Below are 17,719 nucleotides of genomic sequence, written 5' to 3'. Positions count from 1 at the left end.
TCACCTCTGCAGTCTATGACTAATAGTCAGGGCTCCCATTTACTGGTGCTCATAATGTAAGCAAACTGATTTGGTGGTGTGAATATGTGGAGGGCATTACTTGGGGCTAAGAATAGATGCAGTGGGTAATATTTTATTTGCTTTTTTTCTTGGAGGCACGGACCACAATAAAGAAACTAGCTGTGGCTCCAAAGTGGAAAAACTACGGCCTGCGGATCTTCGGTTTTATTCATCCATATAAAGATGGTATGTTTTGGCTTATGTGTTACAGAGCAATGAAACTACAGATGCTGACATGGAGAGTTTTCTGCACCCACACCCACACACACACACACACACACACACACACACACACACACATATACATAAACACACACAACCACAAATGGTGAGTGCTATTTTGTGTTTGTGTGTGTGTGTGTGTGTGTGCTGGTGGGCAGACTTGAGGAGCATTAGAGTTTTGAACAAAGTGCTAGCTGCAGAAAATGTAGTGAACGTGACCGTGTTTTCCCCTCAGTCTGTACCACACACACACACACACACACACACACACACACACACTCATATTTATGGAGTATTCCTGAATCAAACTGAATAAGGAACTGCTGATGTAAATTGCCCAGTATACATCTGTGCATATTTTTGTGTGCAGCTGGGGGGACTGAAGTATTCATAACTGCACAGGTGGATAGTGGGTAAATGATTGTTCAGAAAAAAATCCCCTGTGTGTGTGGATGTGTGTGCATGCATGTGTGCACGCCTGTGTGTGGTATATTTTTCATTTCTCATCTGGATTCCCCTGCAGGAGATTTCCAGTTCGCTATAGCTTCTGATGATAACTCAGAGCTGTGGCTGAGCTCTGACGAGAATCCCCTCAATGCTAGGCTCCTGGTGTACGTGGGACGGGTTAGTACTGGACATTATACAAACCATTATTAACCTTACTGCAAACAGTTATTTTCACGCGTTGCTGTTGTCATTTTGTATAGCTATTATATAGCTCTCAGATGTTTAATACTGTAATTGTGAACTAGTACATTTTTGAAAAGCTAATTTCAACCAACTAATAAAGTGCCATTTGGTTGAAATGAACTTTTCAAATCTCCAATCTTGAATTAATACGAAGTATCTTATGCTAATTCTATCAACTTGGCTATTGGTATGGGTTTTTTTTTTTCTTCTGAGCAGTACAATGCAGTATCACAGTATTTGCACTGTATGGTGCAAGATTGCACTGTATGTTGCATTCAGAACACAGTGTTAAAATGATAATGATAATATCCTTATCATTGCTATGCTTTATGGTTCTTTAAACTGCAAATAACCTTAAAGAACTGAAAATTGTTTGGTTGTACCCAGAATTACCCAGAGTTACTTTAGGTCCTTTTTTAGGGACAGAATGCATTTTGCATCCAGTTGGGAATGGCCCCTTATATTTTCTCTGTGCTTTGCCAGTAGCGCTGAGCAAACAGAAGTTTTCCTGTATCTGTCAGTGTGGGTGAGGAGGGAGTGAGAATGAGATTGGAGGCAGGGAGAGGAATACCGCAGCAGAAAGTGCTGCTCTTGGACTCCATTTGGTTACAGTTACAAATTCTTGTCCCATTTAGTGTTTATTAGGTGTTGCATTTTTCTGTATTTACATGGTAGCAAATAGTGTCGCTAGTATAGGTTACACCAAGAAGTGGGTAACTGACATGTGTCTGATGTCTTTGCAGCATGGATCTGAGTGGACCGCTCCGGGTGAGTTCACCAAGTTCAGATCTCAGACCTCCAAATCTGTTCAGTAAGTACAATTAAGACATACATACCAATATATTTATAGTGATAGTGTGTTAATGTTGCCTTTTTTCACAAGTTTGACTTTAGGTTTCATCTGTACTGTAATGTTGTATGTTGTAAGTCATATTGATTGGTGGAATCTTCACTCAAGCCAATAGCATAATACTGCACTTGGAGAACATCACCTTCATCACCATGTAACTGTGCCATGTGTCTTTTTCACCATTGCAGAAAGAGGATTAATAACTCACTTGTGATTTCTGGTAAAGGAAAGACTTGTTAGTGTTTTGTGGGCTATTGGCAGTTCATGACATGCAATGAATATAAATCCACCTAGTAAATCTCCAACTCCTAATTCGACACAGCAAATACGCCATATTTGAATACAGTGAACACTGATCCCTAAGTACCATGTGTGATTTAATTGTTTGAAAATGAAATATTCCGAAATGTTGGCATTTATTGAGAGTTTAAATGTTTTGTGCCTGTGTGTTTGTTAATAAAAGAAGAGGCAGATTACTGAGGAAGAGATTGCTGTAAGTGGAGCTTTTGGGGCCACTCATCCCCCACTGAAGCCATAATTTTTGTCATTCTTTGCTGCTTTCAATTTAATAGGACTCAACATCATTCAATTTTTATTTGCTCTTCCCAAAATTTCATCTCTACATCTATGCCAGAGAGAAAGAGAAGTACTCAAAATTTCAGTGAAGTATGCAAGATTTCCAGAGAAACAGGACATTTTTGACAGAGGTCTTTCAACATCTAGTTCTAGAAAGTGAGACTAGTTTATTTTACAGTAGATGATAACACTCACCTTCATCACCATGTAACTGTGCCATGTGCCACTGTGCCATGTGTCTTTTTCACCATTGCAGAAAGAGGATTAATAACTCACTTGTGATTTCTGGTAAAGGAAAGACTTGTTAATGTTTTGTGGGCTATTGGCAGTTCATGAAATGCAATGAATATAAATCCACCTAGTAAATCTCCAACTCCTTAATCGACACAGCACATACACCATATTTGAACACAGTGAACATTATGAGGTGATTCGTTAGAGCTGAGCATAGTGGGCTACTTTTTAATTGCTCTTGTCACTTTTTGTATGCGATGTTGCTTGCTGTGGGACTTGAGCTTTGGGGCGAGTAGCAGGTACCGGCGACCCAGTGGATTGATCCTTAAAGTGAGACTGCGCACACACGACTCAATATCCATATGTTGTTAAATGCAGAACACGTTCCCTGGGACAGGCAGGCTATGGGTCCGGCAGGCTATGGCTCGTGTGCCACTCAGTCACTTCCTCTCAACTCGGTTCCATCGCTGGTGATAGCAGTGCACATCTCCTTCTTTGTCACCTTAAACGAATTATTTTGAGAAATTTACTGAACAATTAAAAATGATAGTTTAATGCTGCAGTCAAATGGGATATTAGTTGTATGATGACTACATTTTGAACTACACCAAACGCAGTTTACTTTGGGAAGTGCCCGAAATAAAGAACCTTGAGCCAATATGTCCTTGTCAAGATAGCAAGCTTCTGTAAATGCCAATGGATGGTTCTGCCTAGCATAAAGGAGTTATTAAGTCCTTAACCAAAAATAATGACTTATTTATCATGTTCTTCACTAGAATAAAGTCACAGCATTATTCACAGCATAGTTCTTCAGTGGGTTCAAATTACACCATTTAAAGAGGTCAAAAACTAAATCAAATCCTAGATTTATACTGGCTTGTAAAACCTCTTTAGCATAAACAGAACTGAAATGTTACTGCATCTGCCCTAAGACACATTGTCAGAGAAAACAAACTGGAGGGGACCCACTGAAGCAGAGATTCATCTCTGCGCATGTCTTATTTTAAAACAAATGAGACCATTTGTTGTCTTTTTGACTATTTTGTTTGATCAGTTATAGTCAGGGTGAGAGGTTTCCTCCATGGTTTAAATGCTGACAATGCTTGACTCAATGTAGCAAAATAAACTCTTTATGTTCAGAGTAACAGGAGATGATCGTTTTTGACCTTATCACCCAACTCCAAGCATTTCACTGAGACATATCTCTCTCTCTCTCTCTCTCTCTCTCTCTCTCTGCCTCTCTCTCTCTCTCTTGCTCTCTCTCTCACTCTCTTTCTCTCTCTCACACTCTCACTCTCTCACACTCTCTCGCTCGCTCTCTCTCTCTCTCTCTTTCTCTCACTCACTCTCTCTCTCTCACACACACTCTCTTTTCCTTTTTTACTTTTTTCTCTTTGTCTCTTCCCATTTTATCTTTCTCTGTCTTCATTTCTTTCTCGCTTCTTTCTCTCATTCTCCCCTCATCTTCCTCTCACCCACTCCTTATTTCTTTCTCTTGCTTGCATGTATTGTTATGTTTCTCTGTCTCTATCAGCTCTATTTAGTTTGATGTCATTCAGACCACTGTGTGCCTTATAGCCTAATGGGTCAGGCCTTACAGAACAAGGCGACGGCCTGTCTGATCTGAAATTTCCACTGTTGCCAGGCAGAGTCATGAGCTAATGAACCACAGTGGAAAGTCCAGAAAAAAAGAGACACCTGACTTGAAACTAGGAATATGTTTTTAAAAAGGAGGTTATACAGAACAGAGATAACATGAAAAAAATGCATACCTGAATAAATGTCAAGTTTACAGGAGATATGAAAATGTCACAAGTTCTGTGTCTTTATTTGTAGAGATTGAAATATATGTGTAAACAGATCTCGCCAACTGTGAACATTCATTTTGTGTGTGTGTGTGTGTGTGTGTGTGTGTCTGTGTATGTATGTGTGTGTGTGTGTGTGTGTGTGTGTGTGTGTGTGTGTGTGTGTGTGTGTGTGTGTGTGTGTGTGTGTGTGTGTGTGTATGTGTGTGTTTATATTCAGTATTTACTCATGTCAAATACAGGTCCTGTTCTGTTCTGTCTTTTGGAGCTGCATCCAGAAATGGATAAAAGTCTAGAGCCTGAATAAACTGGAGTATTAAAGAGGCTTGCTGCTCCATATTATTCTTTGTCATTTGTTATCACAATATTAGCCTTTGAAATACCTACATTACAAATGATAATGCAACAAGGAAAGGAACCTCCATCAAATACCATTTTATTAATGTGTGCTGTGAGCATACTGACCGATCTCAGATATTCCAGATGAGTGTTCTGTTTTCTGATCGGTTTTGAGGAGTCAAGACACTTATCCAACAATAAATAATTTTTGGCCAAATAGTCAAGACATCACTGGTTCTGCTGTGTGGTTTTAATACATTGTAAATAAGCACATACACAATTTATGTGAGTTTAATATGAGCCTATTAACATAGCCTCTAAAATAACTAACACGAAAGTATTAAATGTTTCCCCCATTTCCTGCTAATGCATTACTGCAAGAATCATCGATTGTATCTCTTATAAGAGATGTAATCAGTTTTACACTGCAGAAACCAAGTCTTACTGATTATTTTATTGAAGACCTTTGGACCATCAGAATTAAGGATTTCTCATTTCCAGTAGCAAGGCATTTTAATGCTAATGAACATTGCATGGCTAACATATCTGCTTGCATTGACAATTGTTGCTCTGGCAACAATGAAGTCAGGAAACTTTAGCTATGTCTGAATTTACACCAACATACTTTTTAGTGTTCTATTAAGACTGTCAACCATTTTGTAGTGTTGTCCGAATTCTTAGTGGATAATTCAGTTTTCCTACATAGTTCACTATATTATTACCCATATTACATCATAAATAAAGTGAACAACTGATGTACACTACTTACGGGCAAAGGTACCACAATGCATAGCAGTTTCCTATGCTAGACATGAGTGCTGTAGTTAGTAAGATTGCAAGTTGTACAGACATGACAGGTTCAGTACCAATATTTATTAATAAAATGAAAAATGGACATATCTGTAGAGTTCGATATTATTAAAGTCACAACATAAATTTGAAGCTATAAAACATAGCTAAACTGCCTTATTTCAGTGTGTTATATTTGTACAGCTAGTCTACTTACTCTTGATGTTCTGGAAAGTTTACACAAAGAAAGGTTGCAGTGATATATTTCCAGTGCAAGCTAGTGTTGTTGGAATTCTGTCTGCTGTCCCTCTTATTGGTACCCTATGTAGTGTTCTATATAGAACTGCCTTTGTAGTTGTAAAAGTCATCAATACAACAGTTATAGAGTTTTGAGAGGGAACTTCCCTTGTTTGCCAAAGTAGACTGAAAATGCTACACCACATGAACAATGAGATAAAGCACGTAACCCAGTGTTACTAAATAGAGTTCAGTACCAAGAGTTCCATACAACCTATACAGAAAGCAGAGGTCCATAGAGGTCCAGTTCTAATCGCACTTCAGAGGTCTTGCAGAGGTAGTATAAAGGAACAAGTCCACCAAAATGTCAAGGAAAAATCTGCAGGAGAATTTGAGAGCCGAATTTTCCACGTGAAAAGTTTCACCTAGGCTGTTGTCATCCCTCTCTTTATATTGTCTGCCAGTGTCCAGTAGGCACATGTCATTGAAGGGCAGACACCACAAATAAGTATAATAATATCTGCGAGATGGATGTGTTGTCTAGTGTCTCGAGTGGACCTTAGCTGTATATACACAGGATGTTACAGAGTGATTAGTGACTGAGTAATCGAGTAGACATTTCAGACACAGCTTTAAAGAGAAAAAACTGAGCTACACTCATGGAACTTTAGGACCAAATGGAATAAATGTTATGAATTAAACATCTACTGTTTTGAACATAAACTGGTTTCACCTCCAAGAACTTCAGAAGCACTTTGTTAGCACAGAGGCCACTTTGGACTAAAAATCAAAGGCTCTAAAGATTTTTTTTCATTTTGTTATGCTGTCAGCAAAACCTACAGTTATTATTTACTCATTCTATGGTATAAGCCATCATATTGCTGAAAGTCACTCATTTTGGTATGCGCTGTATACGCACCGAATCTACCTCTCTCTGAAGAGTGAACCTTCAGCAAGGGGAGAAAGGGAGAGAAATGAATAATACTCTTCAAAGAGACGTGGGATTCTATACAGTTGTGGTTTTTTAGGGAGCTTTATATTGTTTGTTATGCAGTAATCATGCCACAAAATGTACAAATTATGAATGCGAACAAATTTTCCCTTTGTTGTTTTTCCCATCTTTATTAAGAAGGATTTAATGCAGTTAACAACGTCCGTAATAAGTCAGCCTGAATAGACGATTCTGGTCTTCAGTTGATTTGACAGACAGAGAAAGCATAACAGAGAATTAGAAAGCTAGAGATGGCTTGGTAGAGAGAGATTTTGCTTGTCATTCTTATCCTGGGCAAGGTTAACTTAGAAGCTGACAATTAGCCCCTGCCCATAGCATTAGGGCATACTGAGTATGGATGTGCAATTATTGTAATTGCTGTACTAGCTGAGCTGTGACTCATCAGAGAGAAGGGCTCAGGCATCTTGAGGTTTTCAGACAATCTGACATATTACCAGGAGGACAGAGAAGAGCAACTGCATCTCTGCATTTAGACAAATCACACTATTCCCTCCTGCATTACCTCTCTGCTTTCATCAGTCAATCCACCTCAATTACCGAGAGCAACTTTTTCAGATGTAGCCAGGCAATTAGTCTGCCAATTAAAAGTTCATTGTACCTCTTTCTCTCTCTCTCTCTCTCTCTCTCTCTCTCTCTCTCTCTCTCTCTCTCTCTCTCTCTCTCTCTCTCTCTCTCTCTTTAGTTAATTCACTTGTACTCCTATTGTACTCTGACTCCCTGTATATGCTGTTTGTCACTTCATCTGGGCCTCCAGCCTACATTTGAGTGATTTTCTCTGGTTCTTCAATTGTTCCATGCACAGCAATCCCCAAATGGCTCATATGAGATTCAACTTTGGCCCTGCTTACCTTTCATTGGACACCTTCTCTGTCAGCCCCGCCATCCTCCACCCCTGACAGTCATTCTGTGGGACAAATAGATTGTGTAAATTACATTGTGTTTGGCTTTTGTAACCTTGCTAGGTCTTCACTTTTCTCATTGCAGTCCTAGTCGCAAGTCTCTTATGCTTCCCACTCTCTTCCAGTACTGTTGTTTATTTGTACTGACCTAGTTAGCTTGTCCTGTGAACCTGCATGTGGATTCTTGCAGTGTTATACTGTCAGCCTCTTCTGTCAACCACTCTGTGCACATTCCTAATAAGATACTACACTATTGCTCCACTACACTGGGGGTTTTCATCATGTGATTTGTTTTTGATTTACACACACACACACACACACACACACACACACACACACACACACACACACACACACACACACACATTCTCTCTCATGCTAAATTCTTTTGAATATCTCCTGGTGTAAACAGCTAACTTTAAATAAGATATTCCACGTGTCCTCATGTATGATGTCAGTGTGCGCATGCAGCATGCCTGTTTTTCTACTATCTGTGTTCATGTTGTTCAGGGATGTCTACTCAGATGGACTTCTTTTCTCTCACCCGGCCTCATTTTCTGCCTGTAATCTAAGCTGTATTGAGAATCGTAGTTAGCCGCTTTCATCAAAAGATGTGCATCAGCAAATGGCAAACTAGAATCAAAAGACAAGGAGTGTGGGGGAGGGGTTTTTTGGCTCCTGCAGTTTGGGCTGTGTGGGTGTGTGTAGGTGTGTGTGTTTTTGGGTTACTGCTTAGTGAAATTTCAAAGGTTTCAGAGGAGAAAAAAAACTCACTGTCAGCTGCACTGTATAACAAACCCTTTTTATGGCCAGTGGCAATAATGATGTTAAAGAGAAAAAGGTCACATTGAAGGGTTACGACACAACCATTGGCCTAAGTAATTTGGGCACATTATTCAGTTTTGATGCTATGCTTCTTTAGGAGACTCTGTCAGCTGGCGCGGTGGCCTTCAGCAGTTTGTGTGAGTCGTCAGGAGACTTTGAAGTACAGGAAAACAAAGTAATGCTTAAGACCTAGTCTGACAATGCTCAAAATGGCAGGCTGGGTATTATTACTACAATCACACAGGCTAATAGCTAACAGGGCTGTGCCTAATAAAATAATTCAATATGTTCACTGTGCTCTGTGTGGGTATATGTGGTTTGATTATTCCTGATTTGAGGTTGATTATCTTACTAAATGTTTGATTGACCTTGTTCTCAGGATGCTAAACTGCGTCTTGAGCATAGAGTCTCTTCAGGCCTTTTGTTGGTTCGGCTTGGGTGCATGTGCCCCGAGAGAGTGAGTGTCGTGTGCCACCTCGTGTGATACATAGGTTGCATGAAGGATATACCACTTGTGCCTTATCTGGTGTGTCTGGCTCAAAGTGTTACTCATGTGCCCCAATCCCAGCCATCTGTCTGCCACTTTGTCTAGATGGTTTGCTTTTTCGTTCCGTCTATGTTCTCATTTGTAGGTTATGTTCTCTTCCCAGCAATCTGCTGAGCTCCAGAAGGAAGTGAATAGGAAATTATTTGTTCCAAATGTGGAAGAAAATAAATGCAGCCTTTCCCATTCATCTCCAGCATCGGCAAACCAGAGCGCCGCAGCTCACCACACGGTCTCAGGCGGCTCGGAAGCAGCCGTGACCCAGCTGCGCTTTGCTGGATTGTGCCCCAGTGCATGCCTGTGACCAGGGGGGTTCTCTGGGCAGATGCTGATGCTGTCTCTGGCCTCGCCAGGGCTGGCAGGTGCCCAGCAGATGCTTGTCCCGCTCTACTTCATGTCACGCTTCCCTCAAGACTCCCAGAGTTCCTTAACACAGCAAGAAGAGAAGCATTACGCAGCCCTTTCCTCTTCCTCCTTACCTCTCTGACCACACCCCTCACTTCCCTGCCCCTCCACCCACCGCTTTACATCTTTTTCAGACTGACGTGTGTTTTCCCTGTCTTCTCTTTCTCTGCCTCTCTCCCTGACCCCCCCCCCCCCCCCCCAACAGCCTGATGTCCTGCAGGCGCTACTACTTTGAGATTTTGCACAAGCAGGATGACAAGGGCTCAGACCATGTGGAGGTTGGGGTAAGTTTAGTAGTATAGGACTAACACAAGTACACATTGGCCATAACAAATATAGAAAAAAAAGGCTACTGTGGGGTCAAATTAACATTGCGTTTGGTGCTAATTTAAAAAATGCAATCTTGTATAAGACCACTAAAATCCTGAGGGATTTATGTAGCACCTTATTATTTCCATTTCATTCAACAGGAATGTGGTTTGCTGGATTACTATTCCAGTTGCATTTATCATATGATTTTTTATATCAAGGTCACAGCGAAATAAACAGAATGAATTGCTGAATGCCTCATAAACTGGTGCTGTGAGACTGTTCATCTTACTCCGATTCCACTTTTCAATAGCTTAATTATGCTGTCTTTTCTTCTCATGCTTTATTTATTTGGTGTCTGTGCTTTCTTCCTCTCTCTCTTTCTCTCTCTCTCTCTCTCTCTCTCTCTTTCTCTCTCTCTCTCTCTCTCTCTCACACACACACACACACACACACACACACACACACACACAGACACACACATCCATCCCCCTTGCTCTCTCACTCCAAAACAGCATTATTTAAAACAGAGGTTAATAAGAGACATGTAGCAGGGGGCAAGCTAAAAAAAAAAAATTAATTTGCATAGAAGGCCTTCAAGTTGTTCCCGGGCAACCTGAGCTACCACTCTGCGCAGTGCAAAACCTATCATATATTACACAGTTAAAGTAGCTATATGCATACAAACCAGGCTGTATTGTAACTCCTGACCCATGAAAGCCCTTCTCCATACTGCTGCTCCCGACACTGCAGCATCCTTGAATGGGCACAGGGATCTGTGATAACACACTCATGTCAGCGGTGCACCCAGAGAGCTCTGAATTTAGCCATTGTGCCTCCATGCTTTTATTGGTGAAGAAGACGTGCGGAGCCTGAGCCAAGCACTCTGATAGTGAAGAAGTGTAAAGGAAACAAACAGATAGATGGAAAAAGATGAGAGAGAGAGAGAGAGAGAGAGAGAGAGAGAGAGAGAGATGAATAGGAAACGAATCCTCGATTTCAGACCAGCCATGCGTGAATGAATCAGAAAGGCAGTGACAGGAAAAAAGCATGAAGCTCAAATGGCAGGCATCTTGAAGCTGAATGAATTTCCTTATCCCAGAAAGGAGGAAAGATTAATGAAATGAGATTGGGGTTTATTTTATGAGATTGTGCTTTATATTAATGTTTCCTTCTGACTTCATACAACTTATTCGACTAGTTTTATTGTATGTTAAAATTTGCCTAAAGAAAGAGGACCTAACCTTGAGACACAGAAGAATGGACACATGGATATCTGTATCTGTTCGGGAAAACAGAATTTATCCTGCTGTTCGTTCCCTGCGAACCCTTTGGGAAAAAATTGAGATAATTTGTATCCTCAAATCATCACCCGTATCACTTAACCACTTTATGAAAATTTCTCTTTGATGAATTATTGATCATATGTTAGAAACTATGCTCGAGGGCACCTCACTCAAAATGTGGCTCAAACACAGTATGAACATGACAGCCTGATAACGGCCAGCCAGGGTGGGGTGGTTTAGTTCTAGCCGTGGACTTCATGTTGAAGAGCTTGGTAAGTGCAGTAGCTGCAGCACTGATCACGTTCTACAGAAAGATGGCCAGGCTTTTTTGAAGAAGAAGAAGAAAAGCAAAAGATTTCGCTGTGTGCCTGTTCTGTTCTGCGCGAATGTGTCACTGGGTGCCTTCCCTGGAGCTCACCCACACCAGCCTTGTTTACTCCTAACAGACTTCATAAGGCTGGCAGTGACCCTCATACAGAGTCCAAAGAGCTGCCGCTGACCTAACTTTAGAATGGCTTTGGCAAACAGGCTAAACGGCCCCGTCCACAAAGTTCCTGTTAGCAGAGCTGAGAGGCAGTGCGGCTTCACTCTGCATTTTATCTGCACTAAAAGGAGACGAGGAGGAGGTTCAAAGAAATGAGAGGGGCAGCATGAATAAATTCATGGAGTTCCTGAGTCAAAGGAAGCATTTTGAGCTCTCCTTCAGGAGTGGTGAAACTGTCATGGGCTCAGCTCTCTCTCTCTCTCTCTCTCTCTCTCTCTCTCTCTCTCTCTCTCTCTCTCTCTCTCTCTCTCTCTCTCTTTCTCTCTCACCAAAAGAGAGAGCCCTAATTAGCCATGGTGACCATGAGATATCACTGATTTAACAGACTCCTTAATTACAAGTGCAGTGGAGCCACTGAATTCATTCTTGAATCTTTTTCCATTTTCTGTGCTAACATGCCTTTTCTCAGTCCTGTATGCAAAATGTCTGTGAGGAATGAAATGTTTCATATACAGTATGTTGTATAGACTAGCATGTGTGTCATACTAAAATCAGTAAGCCAAAACTTTATTAGTATGTAAAAGCTGGTATATTTTCACGTAACTATACAATAACATTGAAATAACCAACAAATATACACTCATGAATGTACTTGATTTTTACAGACCATTTGCATTTGGCCCTGCAGCTACAGATACAGCTACAGCCCTGTGTGCTTGTAATGTGAGATGCCTTCTCAGGGTCCTATTTAAGTCTCAGAAGTAACACCCCTTTAGCCTCCTGGAGAGTTGCGCTCTTGGGCGCTATGTAAAAACTGTCACCATGCTTCCTTCTGAACTGCGGGGGAACAAACTTAAAGCCAGCCGAATCTTTCCGGCGTGATGTACCCCATGGCAAGCGTTAAGGACAGTGCAGTTGTTCAGCAGTAGCGCGGGACAGGATCTGTGCTTTGCTTCTGAAGAGGCGGAGTTTCGGGAGGAAAGAGTCGCTGATGCAATGGGTGCAACACGTTAGAAGCGCACAAGCCGACATGGTGTGGCGTGGAAGAACGGGCATATCCGTAGGCTTGATGGTGTGCATGTCAAAGCCGGTCTTCCCGTTTGGCCCTGCTTGCGTTTGAAGCAGCTGGCATAAAGAGCTTCGCTTGCCGAGCGGAATGCCCACAGAAAGGCTCCATGCTTGAACTGTTCCATGTGGAACATGTTCACAAAATGGAGAACCTGAAATGAATCCTCACCAAACCCCAGACACGCACACTACGGTGGATTAGAGACAAACCGCCAGTGCTGAACACCTACAATGTTGAACACCCACAGTGTTATGGTTAAGGCCAGCATGACATGATAAACACTGTTAAAGATAATTTAGTGGGCCAGTATATTATTTGCACCACTGGTAAGACCTGTTTGCAGTTTAAGCCCTTCCCCCTAACACTTTGTGTTCAATTTGTTCTTCAGCCTGTAGCAGGTTAGATGATGTATGTGATCGGTGGCATGCACAGTGAACATGCAGCGTATCGAGAACAGCAGGCTTTAAGCTGCTGTTAACGCTCTGTCTGGCTGTCAAATTTTGATTCAAATTCATATGTGTGTCTAGCGCTTTTTCATCCAGCGTTATCACAAAGCAGCTTTACGGAGAATCCAGGTCCAAGCCAGTAATGAGCAAGCCAATGGCAACAGAGGCAAGGAAAATCTCTATAAGAAAGGAGGAAAGTTGATAGGAACCAAAGATTAGAAAGGGAAACCTATCTTCCCCCGTCCAACACTGGATGGCCATCTCAAGTTTTGAGTATTATGCAGTGTGTGTGTGTGTGTGTGTGTGTGTGTGTGTGTGTGTGTGTGTGTGTGTGTGTATGAGTGCATATGTACAGGTGCATGCACACTTGTGTATGTTCGCTATTTGTGTTTGTGTTTGTGTGTGTGTGTGTGTGGGTGTGTGTGTGTGTGTGTGTGTGTATGAGTGCATATGTACAGGTGCATGCACACTTGTGTATGTTCGCTATTTGTGTTTGCGTGTGTGTGTGTGGGTGGGTGGGTGTGCACATGTGTATTTTGGCTATTTCTTTGTGTTTGTGTGTGTTTGTTTTCCTGTTGCGTATGGGAAAGACCATGTTAGGGTCCATGGGTTTCTCATATCCTGACACTCTACTTTAGTTGCACTCTATTGATTCCCGAAAAGCAAGCCAGACCTTGAGAAACATAAACTGTGCACAGCAAAAAAGGCAATACTAAATGCACTGAGACTTACTCTGTATTGTGTGTGCGTGTGTGTGTGTGTGTGTGTATATCTGTCTCCATACACATACCCAATCGATATGCTGAATTGGTGTTCTGCTTTCTATATTATGTAGTGTTGTCTGCGCTACACACCAGCCATGACAATGTCTCCGCCCCCTCAATAGCCCTCTTCTTTGTCTCCTTCACTTTTCAATACTATCACTGTATCACTTCCAGAATACACCAAACGCAGCAGCTGTAACAGTAAGTGAAATGGACCAGACTTCAGAAAAGACATGCATGTGAGAGAGAGTGAGAAACCTTGTGTGCATGAGTCTAAGGTCTGTGGTTTTGGGCAGTGTAATTAGAGTTTTTTGTTCTCATAAATGACCTGTCTCATGCGATCCCAGGGAGGCTAAGAAGAAGTGATGTAGTAATTGCATGGGCTCTTTAGAAGAATTGCTGCCTGTCGGTCTAACAGCTATTTTAAGTGCCAGAGCTATCACTGAAGACTACACTGAGCTAAAGGCAATAAAAGACTCCTGACATTTGTGTCTTCTCTTCTTCTCTTCTCTTGTTCTCTCTCTCTACCCCTCTCTTTCAGTGGAGGCCATTTTTGCCTGGTCTGAAGTACGATGTCATCGACTCAGCCTATATTTCTTTGTACACAGGTAATTGTCGCTCCCTGCATCTTTCTTGTCCAGCTGTGAGTGGTAGCAAGAGCACTCCGAGTCTCTTCAGCAGCAACGAACCTCCCAGCATGTGAAAAATATCTGGGGGAGGACCAGGGCAGCCCGAGACAAGGGCAGGGGGGTGGGGGGGGGGGGGTGGATCAATGTTGCAGGTCCACATTGACAGTGTGGTTTGGAAAAGCGTTTTCACTCAATACAGTGAGTGGTGCGAGTTGACAGACAGGCTGTGTTCTCGAGAACTGTGCTGAGTGCGTGCGTCAGACTGTGTGTTATGAGCACTGTGAGTGCTCCTGCACTTTGTTCCCTTATCTGTGCTTACACATGTTCACACCCCTCCCCCCCACACACATACACACACACACACACACACACACACACACACATACATGCATCGCCTTCCATCACCTTCCACCAGTAAGCAAGGGACATACACTCATGCGTGCCTTTACCCAGCAGCCAAAAAAGCATGTGCCTACGATCCAGCTTTGGCTTGTTTATAAAATGATTTTAGATGAGAGTGAGTTTCTCTCTCTCTCTCTCTCTCTCTCTCTCTCTCTCTCTCTCTCTCTCTCTCTCTTTCTCTCTGAATCCTTGCTGAAGTTAACAAGCTGTGGGAAAGAGGGGTGTGCATTAGCTAACACAGCCAGGCCGCCCCCACTCACAGAGAATGGTGCGTAAGGTGTAGTATGCTCTCCCCATCATTAATCATCCAGACTGTTCCTTCAGAGAGGTCTGCACAGAACACACACACATGTGTATGTGTGTGTGTGTGTGTGTGTGTGTGTGTGTGTGTGTGCACCTGTATTTGCAGCCAATCAATATGACTAATTAAAATGTGTTTTCATCAGTGGTCATTCGAGCAGACACATGTGAGAGCTCTCATAACATTGGGGGGGGGGGACCTTAATGAATAGTGACACTTCACATGCACCCCCCCCACACACACACACACAGCAACACACTCTGACTTATATACACACCCACACCCACACATAATCAGTGCATGTTTCGTTACCAATAAGTTAAACTCCCAGCAAGCATGTTAAGGAGGGGAAGTAGAAGATCTCAGGTCCATCTCAATAAACTTCAGGCCAAATACACCGTAGCAGTGAGACCTGGACACAGAGTTTTCCCAGAGAGGCTCCAACAAGAGCCTTCTTGATGTCCTAGAAAGAGCGTTAAAGTGCAGTGATGAAAATCAGGTTTAATTTGTAAACCATCACGCTGTGTACCCTCTTTGCAGTTCACAGAAATTACCAGATTCCGTTGACAGTTACTGCACGCGTCTTTGACAGAGCAGAGCTGTCGACGCTGTTCTGGCTGGCTGCCACTCTTTGGGCTGAAGCTGTCTCCACCGCTCTCACCTTGCCTTCCACCTGCCTCTTTACACCTCTCCCACAGATGAGTCCGGCCTGAAGATGAGCAGCGTGGCCCACGTTCCCCAGACCTTGGCCAGCCACACAAGCACTGTCCAGGAGACCCCCGGCCCAGAGACGCCAGCTGCAGATATGCTTAAACCAGACGCACGGGACACTTTCTACAAGAGTGTGTATTCCTCTCTCTCCTTTTTTGTATGTGCACGCTTCCCATAAAACAGGATTACCATACTGTGGAAAAGTATGACTGTTTTTTTTCTATACAGATTCTATGTTTTGTTTTGTTTTTTTATTTATGCTCTGTTATTCTCAGTCCTGCTTCCACGTTATCGCTAACACAGTTGCTGCCAGGCTGCAACCCCTCCTCCACTCTACCCAGTTTCATTTGTTCACCTTCTTTTCTTCCGTTCTCTCAATGGACGTGTCATTGCATGTTCACTGGGGTCCACTCCGACACAGAGTTACAATATCCCCGGCACAATGTCTGCATAATGACCTTAAGCTGTCTGTAGGTTGGATTGATGCAGATCGGCTCTAATTTGTGGCCGGCACGGCCTGTCCGCTGGGGCAGCCTCCAACCGCATACATACTAATGCAGGCTCGGCCAGTGGAGTGTGTGCTCCGCAATGCTCTGGCAGGCTTACTCATTCCAGGGACGTATTGAAAGATTAGGACCAGTGCAGTGTCAGATAAGGCCATGGCTTAAAATACAAAGCCTGCAGAGGAAAAGGGATTTTGTTCTTAATTCAATTGTTTTATAAATATCCTCCTCTTTAATGTCTTCTTGAATTAATATTATCAGGAGTTTGGTGCAACATAAAAATGTAAAATGGACATTTTTATGAGATACTATTCAAGGGGATGGCATGGCTCTCGTCTTAGGTATTATTTTAAAAGTACGTTCTCTTCCCTTAGTCCCCATGATAGATCGGTCCAGGGTGGAGAAGGTCCTGCCATCCTGTCTCTATTCCCCTACCTACATAGTGAAGGACTTCCCTATCGCCCGCTACCAGGGACTTCAGTTTGTGAGTAGCCCTGGGTCTGAGCTGACACTTGTCCTGACCTACTGAAACACAGGCTACAGTGTTTTTTCCTGTATTTCCTGGACTGGTTTTAGATTTTTATGCTGATGTACACGAAATCTGAGAAATTCAATTAATTGCCTACATATTGATTAGCACAAGAGATCAGATTACATTGTGATCAGCAAAGTCAGTCATTGAGTTTCAGTTGGTCATGGATGAAATGAGTAAATATCGCCCTCTATTGTCTATTACTGGTCATTACCTGACAAACCAAGCTTTTGTTTACGCTCCTTGTGCAAAACACAATTATTTAAAGATGATTTCTAGAAATTATTTCTGGAATATTTGTATGTTATTATTGTATTTTTTTCCCAAAAATATAATGCTGACTTTGGTCTGCCTTCTTTGTTCCTTTTAGGTGTATTTGCCCTATGTCTATCCCAATGATTTCACAAGACTAACTCATATGGAGGGAGAAAATAAGTGTTTCTATCGGGAATCCCCTGTGTACCTAGAAAAGTAAGGCTATCCAGCAAATACATTGTGAAAACCTTCCTACCAGGAATGTTAAATTTGTGAGTAATGTGAGTGTGTAATCTTACTGTAAAACATCCCCTCACCTTGTGGTCTGTGTGCATGTGGTACATCGTAACAGGTTTGGCTTCTATAAATATATGAAGATGGATGAGGAGAAGGACGATGGGCCTGTATTCTTTCCAAACCCTGATGGTGTGTTGTGAAGCATAGCAAACACAGTTACAGGAAAGAATTTTGTTGTAGTCTTTTTGATATGTATTAATTTATACATGGAATTGTGGGTAATGGGGACATCAAAGGCAGGGTT

The 17,719-nt window shown here is 42.2% G+C and overlaps 1 protein-coding gene across 2 annotated transcripts in view; it reads left to right on the top strand.

The window, feature by feature from the left end:
• b4galnt4b (beta-1,4-N-acetyl-galactosaminyl transferase 4b) overlaps positions 1 to 17,719 on the top strand; it is a 52,097-nt gene that overhangs the window by 29,450 nt on the left and 4,928 nt on the right. For both annotated transcript variants that reach the window (XM_027013797.2, XM_027013796.2), the window contains exons 6-14: positions 156 to 246; positions 806 to 906; positions 1,716 to 1,783; positions 9,693 to 9,771; positions 14,387 to 14,453; positions 15,876 to 16,019; positions 16,766 to 16,875; positions 17,294 to 17,394; positions 17,531 to 17,604. In XM_027013797.2, the coding sequence (XP_026869598.2) occupies positions 156 to 246; positions 806 to 906; positions 1,716 to 1,783; positions 9,693 to 9,771; positions 14,387 to 14,453; positions 15,876 to 16,019; positions 16,766 to 16,875; positions 17,294 to 17,394; positions 17,531 to 17,604 (835 nt within the window). The remainder of the gene's footprint in view (positions 1 to 155; positions 247 to 805; positions 907 to 1,715; positions 1,784 to 9,692; positions 9,772 to 14,386; positions 14,454 to 15,875; positions 16,020 to 16,765; positions 16,876 to 17,293; positions 17,395 to 17,530; positions 17,605 to 17,719) is intronic.

The sequence above is a fragment of the Electrophorus electricus genome, chromosome 21 (genome assembly GCF_013358815.1).
Source record: "Electrophorus electricus isolate fEleEle1 chromosome 21, fEleEle1.pri, whole genome shotgun sequence".
Lineage (NCBI taxonomy): Eukaryota > Metazoa > Chordata > Actinopteri > Gymnotiformes > Gymnotidae > Electrophorus > Electrophorus electricus.
The sequence above is the reverse complement of the archived record's forward strand: the minus strand, read 5'-3'. Positions and strand labels throughout refer to the sequence as shown.